Here is an 8,365-nt window from a genome sequence, read left to right on the forward strand (position 1 = left end):
TGATGCAACTACAGCAGAGTGCCGCAGCTAGTTCAACGATTGTAGGGGTGGGACGTATTTATATATTCGTATTCACAGACCTTAAAAACAACCGATTTTTCAAGAAATTAATTCATAATGAGGAACACAAAATATGAGCCCCCCTCCAATTATCGAGCTAACTGCAGCACTTATGATAACGGCTGTATATATAAAGTGAAAGTCGGTTTTACTCAAGCAACTTCTTTCAAGAAACTTCTAACTAACAAATCTGTTGTGAACAATGAAAAGAAATGACTGAGTGGTTAATTCAGAATCAAAATAATGCATGATATATACGGTCGTTTCGCACAACAAAAGTTGTTATTGTATAACCGGCTTTTACCCGACGTTTAAAATGCGCACAGTTTATCGTCACATAGATAGGTCTCGGCTGTGTATCACGATTTTTGTGTGTGTGTTGGTATTATGTAGGTGAATACTATTGTTTCTGATGTTTCTGGTTAGGCCGAGTATGTACATGTCTTGTGTAAGTTGTGTTTAAAAGTATGCGCGTCTTTCCCTGGTATTGCGCTATATTCCAAAGGTCGTATAATTTGATTCCCACTGTGGGCAGGCAAACATCTAAGCTTGCATGCCCAATGTTGGTATACACTCAGTGTTAGGCCTACACCAGAAAATCGTTGTGTATATGTACTTATAATGGCGATTTATTTGCCTAAATTATACATATTGACATTTTAAAAAGCCCCATTCAGCCTACTATATCTTGCATGGTTTTTCCCAGTAATATAGGTATTGTTGTGCACGGCTGCGCTATATGTGTAATTTGCTACTATAGGAACAAAATATATTATATAAATGTCAATATCTTTCGTGGGATATTATTATATTTTACGAGCAGGGTGACACACATGGCGTGAAAAAGAACTATATCAATTTGTTTGTATATAAAGTTATATTTTCACTCACTAACTATACTGCCGTGAAGAAGTGTACCCAAAGAAAATTTACAAATAACCAGCATGACGCATGTATCCTTCACAATCTTGTTGTGTGATCTGTCCAAAAGCATCCCATATAAGAGGAGTAGGATCTGCTAAAGATTTCAGAACGACATCATTCAGACGAAGATGATGTTTAACTTTCGCAAAAGCTTCTTCAATCGGATTTAAATCCGGACTATAAGGTGGCGAAAAACGAACTAGCGCTCCAAAGTTGTAAATGCGGTCTATAACATCTCTAACATGATGAACTGCATGGTTATCTAGATGGGCAGAGAAACCGCTTTTATTGACAAACCAAAATTCTAGTATTCAATAATTCAGTTGACCAAAAAGTAGGATTGAAAATCATGCAAAGTAACTCACCCATGACAATGACTGAACGCGTGTTAACCCCATTGTACACGTTCATTAGCGGAAGAAGGCAGTGATCCAGAAATTCATTAAAAGCCTCCTCATTGAATCGCTGCTCAATCGGCAAGATGTAATTCGCAACTAGCCCTTCACTAGATATGGCAGAAATGACTGTAAAATGGGGTCCCCACTGAGAGTAACTGTAGTCTCTGACAACTGGAGCTGTACCTCGAACACTATATCCAAATTGTCGGGAAATGCGCTTGTCCTATAAATTATCATAACAAACAATTTTTACCATTTTACTTATTTTTTAACACAAAATCATTTGTGTGAAGCATACTCACAATGCCTGTTTCGTCCAAGAAAACCAAATGGTGCGGATTAAAGGTTGCGATTTCAGCCATGAATTGTAAGCGAAGATGCTCTTGACGCTGTAGAGCAATTCGTTTTATCTAAAACAAACATATCACGTAGCTGTAGTTGTACGAAAGCTAGAAAATACAATGGTCAAATGCACATGGATACTATACCTTCTTACGAGTTATTCCCAGTCGATAAACAGCTTTGCATAACGTTTCTTCACTGAATGCAGAACCAGTCACATTATAAATACAGTAGGCCAATTCATTTAGCTGCATTTGCGGCCGTCTTAGTGCATAATCCATGATGATGTACTCTTCGTGAGGAAAGAAAGTGTTTGTATCTTTTGGTCGACCAAGGACGCAAGGTTTTACATCACCAGTGTTAATAAACGTTTGATAAGTACGGTAAACAGTTTTGGTAGAAACAAATAACTGTGATGCGATTTCCTTATAGGTGCGTTGATAAAAGACGCGGTGAAATATCATTCGCCACCGTAGATCGTTCGAATATGCTGCCGGCATTTTAAAATCTTGCTTCTCTTATTTGAAATACTGTCCGACTAAACTCGCAATATTCGGCGAAGCGCGCCATCGCATGCAAGCACACGCGAGTTGATGCATAACAATAAGTCACATGACAGGTATATTGATATACTTGATTTGGACAACGTTAATGACAGCGACTGTATATATATATATTATATATATATATATATATATAATATATTATATATATATATATATAATATATATATATATATAATATATATATATATATATATATATATTATATATTATATATATATATATATGTATATATAGACACGGACAGTAATAGCTAAATATAGACTTGATATTGATTAGGGGATTGATTGACATTAATTGGGGGGGGGGTCTAGTTATGTAAGAGATATAGAAACATACATAGAGAAAGCGTAAGAAACAAGCAATATTACAATTATTGTAATATTGAAGGATGGCGTCGATGAACATCAGAAGCCATTCCATATGAATGCGGCCTGGTTTACATTGGAGAGACTGGTAGAAATCTCAAAATCCGTACATGCATGCAATATGTTTTCTGATAAATTTTTTGCTGTATCAGAGAACATGAAATAACTTACTAAATGCTTGTGTCAATACCTTGTGCGTGTTACTTTAGGTACTTTTTCAAGGAGTATAGTTTTCTCCTGAAACCCACTATTTCAACTTACAACAATAATATCTGCATTTTCTAGTTGAAAAAATTTCGCGAGAATAATATTCCTTCCGATTCAACATCACACCGTAACTTATCCTGTAGAGTATTACGCCTGCTTTGTTCCGAACATGCCTACGAAACTTTACGACGATTTCCGAATTCCAACTGGAAAATTTTGCGTTTACAGCTCACCGCCGGAAAGTGTCGCCGCTTCGGTAAGAAATTTTGTCGTATCAATAAGCAAGGTGTTGTTCGAAAAGTTTCCAAATGGCCCTAAAAGTAAATAAGAGTAGCGAATGGCCGTTGGTTTTACCAAAACATGAAAAGCAAAACTCTTAGTTAACTTCACATAGAGTTATTACAGAATTTTCCATTAAAAAAAAATCAGTTAAAGTGCCAATGTCATAAAATTGGAATTTGAATTTTTTAAATCTATGGTTGAAATGAGTTATTAAGTTCTAAAACAGATTTGAATTTGCATCTTTGCCTTTCAAGTCACTGCCGTCAAAACATCGAATTTTGCAAACCAAAAAATCTTAAAACCGCGCAAAAGAGACTGGCGCGAAACACTGCGTTTGACGTCACAATAGGGACTCGTTTAACTTGAGTATTTAGAAGCTCTATTGCGTTCAACACGACTATTTAGAATCAAACAGCGCAAAAAGGCCACGCGATCTAAAAATGCCAAATATATGTGTAGTAGAAGGTTGTTCGAATGTCACTGATAAAGAAAAGGGCATTTCGCTTCATTTTACACCTTTCGCTGGAGACGAAAGGCCCGAAGCAAGAAAGAGACGCAAACAGCGGGTTGACTTCGTGCGCATAAAGCGAGCAAAATGGAATCCAACACAGAACTCGAGTATTTGTAATTTGTTCTGAGCATTTTGCTAAAGAGGATTTTACAGAGATGTTCTCTAAACTCTCTGGTAAAAAACCGCGGTTGGGTCCGAAAGTAAATTGGCGTCGTCGCGATTTCGAAATATACAATTTCTTCTGAAGGCACAACTTCTTCTGAAGACACAAATTTGTCTGCAATGTTAAAGAGAATGGTAAGTAGTTTTCAGCTTTTGCTTTCTAATACTTATTTTACTTTTTACTATAAAATTCACTGTTTCTATTACTTAAAGTATAAAGTGACGAATGTATATGAAAATGGGTTGTAAAAGAGGTATTTCCACGCATTCAACAGATGTTGGTAGCAGTCACACAACAGATGCAAATCGGCCGGAACAAATTGAGTCATTGACATTAGAACACGAAAGGAGTGATAACATAGCAGATGAAAATTTGCAATAGTGGAATCTAGAAAAGATGTGAGTGATTATAGTTAAACGGCTAAAGTATGTTATGTTATGTATGGTGGTGACTAAACTTAGTAATACATATAGCGCACTGACTCTTTTTGATATTTCTTGAAGAATAACATGTCGACCCAAAAAGTTGTTGTTTTGGCTGTCCGTATTTGGTAAAAGAAAGACGAAAAACGTGGAACAAGTACATTACGCTGAAAGAAAAGTACAATGCTATGATAAAGGAAAAACGTTCTAAAGGTATATCCACGTTTGATTTTATAATTATGTCTTGTTGGCACCACAGGGAAAACTCTTGACACGTTTCAAATTTCCAGCTAATATCGATATTTTATAATGTCACTGTCGAGACTCTATAAGCCTGTAAGAAATGGTCAACTTGAAGGGGTTTTTCGCGAAACGCTTGGAAAAGATATAAAGTCAGCATATAAGATTTAGCTGTGAAAACAAGCCAGAGGCATGCGTGATTCAAGGCATGCGTGATTCAATTACTGCTATATATAACACCTTGTACAAATATCTGCACCCACGCAGGGCAGGAAAACCTCAAATATAATGGCAAATGACAATTCAAAAGTGGCAGAGTACAGCGAATTTTACGTGCACGTCACAAATCTCTTATTTATTTAGGTATTCAATGCAGTATACTTTTAAACAATGACGACAAACATAACAGCAAAATATCAACAACAGCACCTATGTTTGACTCTGAGCCTGAAACCGGCGGTGACGACACTGATACCACGAGAGACGAAACCACAGGCACAGAAGATGAAAAACAGGAAACAGAAGACGACGTTCTTAAATCCGAAGAGGATATTGAATCTGACCAAGAGAGCGATGCTGAAAATACGTAATACCTTAGGCACGTAATTACGAATTGCTCGTTTTATTCAGAATAGTATACATAAAAATCAATTTTCTTTTGTAGAGATCTCCTCGGCAGTGAAAATTTGAGGCAGGAATAAAATTTCATCGTTTTTCTTTCGCAATTGCCTTTGCTGTCTAAGTTCTGCCATTTTTGCAAAACGCACAGTGTCCTGGTTGAAGCAACTCTGGATGGAAGCGCTTTAGTAGTTGAAAGCAATTGTGGAAATGCAAAATGTGGTCAGAGACGAAGTGTTTTGAGACGTCAACCTTTGTTGCCTGGCTCGAAAGTCAATGCTGGAGATTTCCTTCAAAGTTTCTCTATTTTAGTCCTAAGGGTATCACCTGCGAAAGTCATACATATGTTTCAGCACATGGGTCTGGAATATCTCTCGAGATATTTTTTAGACCTTAACGTGTATGTATAGCATTTTCAACCATATAATTTCAGGTTACCTGACCAGTACACCACGAATTCGCAAAAGGGGGCAATACAAGGCAGAATCAATATATATTTTAATATTTTAATAATAATTTTTAATGATTTTCAATGTCTTTCTTTTTTTCTACAGACTTTGTTGCTCCCTGCCATATTTATTCATTGGCAAGATTGCCAAAGAAAAATCCTTGAGCGTCTGAAATTGTTATAGTCTTTGGTGATCTCAAGTGACGAACAGTGATATGGTGCTTACACGATCTTTTGCTGTACTTCATCGCAAATAATTCATTTTAGCTTAATACAGGTAACGAATTCCTAATGGGATATTTCAACTCAGTTTCAGTTTCAGGTCGTAATAATAGGTCGTAGAATGAGCATCGAAATGAAGCAATTCCGTTGCACCCCTCGTGGAACTACGTAATTTTTACATGAATCAATAGATAAAAACTTACTTTATCTGAATCCGTTGCTCCCCAAGTGAAACAGTTGCACAATTAGGAAAAAATCCCTCCAAAGTTTGTTACTTTTACGCTTCCAAATATTCAAACTGCTATTGTTTTAGTAGCAAATACGCATGCGCATATCAGCCGAAGTCGCAATGCGCACGCGCAAACAGGAGAAATGGACTTTCCCTGTTGGTTTTCCCCGATTTCCCGCGAGAAAACAACAAAATAAAATCAAGAAGTAAAGATCAAATTTTGTAATATTAACGAATAAATACACACACATCAAATATTGTTTAAAACACATTGTACATTTTGCTTGCTCATATGGTAAATCACTTCAATTTATTGGCTATTGTTTCAAAATACCGTTTTACGTTAACATCTTAGTTCATTAAAAATTGTGTCAGGTAAAAAACCCACGTGTATCAAACAGGACAGAGAATCTATAAATATACATACAACTCACACAATCAAGGGACAAGTTAAATATTTCGCTTTACTATAGCCTTCACATCACTAACAAAGCCTGGGGGAATAGCAGAATCCTTGGATATATTCATCTGTGCAAGGACAGTCTCATCAAAGAGTAGATATTATAATATCTACTCTTTGGTCTCATGGCACAATACAAATGAGTGTGACATGCAATGTCCAAAACGACTCAATAGAGAAAATACTGAGGTTGAACCTGTCAGTTGTCTAAGTGTCATGGCAAATGCTATACTCTTGGGCATAGGACTCCTTCCCCCAGATGCTAAATTCACAAGGTCTTGTACAATTGATGTTAGTTTGGCACTGTTCTTGCCTCAATTGGCACGTACTCACTTAAGGTTGGCTCTGAAGAGAATCCACAAATCCAAGCCAATACATTAAAAAGTTCTCATGGAACCACTTTTTGCACATTATCCATTGTCAAATCAGATGCCAATGGTGGCTAAGGAAGATTTAGTTTTGGTATTTCTGGGACCTTTTGGCAAAGAATCAATGCAGCATTGTATAGATTTTGTAACTCATTGACTTTAGAATTTCCCTCAGTTTCTGTGTTGGAATTCAGATTATCATCATCAATGGTATAGCTTTCTTCATCAAAGTCTTCATTGTTGTTTTCTTGTTGTTGACTTGTTTGATATATGCTCCTCAACCAATTTGGAAGAATCCAAGTTTTCCACATTTACAATCTCACTAACATTTCTCATTTTCGGTACATAGAACACAAATTGGGGATAACTTCTCATCAGTCGTTGCTTGAGTTTAAAAGCTCTATATTTGGATGCATCTACATTCTCCGTGTCCTCAGCAATGACCTCAATGATCTTTCATATACCTTATTTTCTTATTTGCAATGCCCTCAGTCTCAATTACTTTCTTACAGAAGACATCATAAGATTTCTCGTACACTGATGTAGATCTTTCAGTCTCCAATTACTTTTTTGCCTCTCTGGTGAGAAATTTTGTATAATTGTAGTAACAAACTTTGTGATAGAGGACTTCCAGTGCTACACAGTCTTTCCCCCGGATTTGCACGAGTATCCGTTCATCATTCCTTTTCTCGGCAGCTGTACGTAGAAGACCAGCATCAATGGTTTCTGCCAACATGAGTGGGGTCTTTCTTCTCTTCTTAGTTACCTGGTGTGAACAAGATTTTTTTAACCAAACCCGAGAATGTTGTGCTACTAGTGCACATTACACTAGTATAATTATGACCATTAAAATGACCATGCCTTTTCTAGTGAGAATCAAGAGGCGTCTCTTCCACAAACAACATATATCTCTGGAAGTACGTGCTCGTTTCTTTTAGTCATGGTCTTATTTACGTCTGCGACTGATTGCCGTGTAATTTTTTGCCTTGGTTCCACTGGTTCCACTTCCATATGTAGTTCCTCAGTAGAAGTTACACTTTTAGAGCTTTCTTCTTTTCGCTGTTGTCTACGGATCTTCTCTTCATCACAAAATCTCTTCCAGCATTTCATATGATGGTACCATTCTAAGTTAATGCTGCCAGGGTTCTTTTCCATGTATAATTGACCGATCCGCCATCGATGTTGGCGTACGACTTCTTAGCTATTTCAGCTTGTTTACATTTAACTTTGGCCCATTTAGACCTACACTCAAGAAATTTCTTAAGCTTTTGGCGTTTAACTTTGCAAAGTTGCTCCGTAATGAATAGAACATGAGGATATTCGAGTTTTATAAATATCTTCAGCCATTATTGTTTTGCGTAACTAAGCGAGTTTTCACTTCGAAGCACGTGTTTGCCTATGCGCATGCGCAGTGCGAGTTTGCCTAACAAGCGCATGCGTATTTGCTACTAAAACAATGGTGGTTCGAATATTTCGTAACGCGAAATTAGCAAACTTTGGAGGGATTTTTTTTCCAATTGTGCACCTGTTTCGCATGGGG

The 8,365-nt window shown here is 36.9% G+C and overlaps 1 protein-coding gene across 1 annotated transcript; it reads right to left on the minus strand.

Annotated features, from left to right (window-relative positions):
* Positions 1–989: 989 nt before the first annotated feature.
* Positions 990–1,820, minus strand: LOC114541659. The gene is made up of 3 exons (XM_028561455.1): positions 1,685–1,820; positions 1,350–1,605; positions 990–1,246 (listed from the first exon to the last, which is right to left on the minus strand). Exons 1-3 carry the CDS (start codon positions 1,742–1,744, stop codon positions 990–992), a joined length of 573 nt encoding a protein of 190 aa, XP_028417256.1. The 5' UTR covers positions 1,745–1,820.
* Positions 1,821–8,365: the final 6,545 nt, after the last annotated feature.

Source organism: Dendronephthya gigantea, unplaced genomic scaffold (genome assembly GCF_004324835.1).
Source record: "Dendronephthya gigantea isolate DGI-Jeju-01 unplaced genomic scaffold, DenGig_1.0 000300F, whole genome shotgun sequence".
NCBI classification, from domain to species: domain Eukaryota; kingdom Metazoa; phylum Cnidaria; class Anthozoa; order Malacalcyonacea; family Nephtheidae; genus Dendronephthya; species Dendronephthya gigantea.

Bases quoted from the DNA above. Each gene is read 5' to 3' on its own strand.
- LOC114541659 (XM_028561455.1), bottom strand. From the start codon at position 1,744: ATGGCTGAAATCGCAACCTTTAATCCGCACCATTTGGTTTTCTTGGAC. The intron at 1,606-1,684 runs GTGAGTATGCTT...GATAATTTATAG, and splicing joins TCTTGGACGAAACAGGCATT to GACAAGCGCATTTCCCGACA. The intron at 1,247-1,349 runs GTGAGTTACTTT...CTGCCCATCTAG, and splicing joins GCGTTCAGTCATTGTCATGG to ATAACCATGCAGTTCATCAT.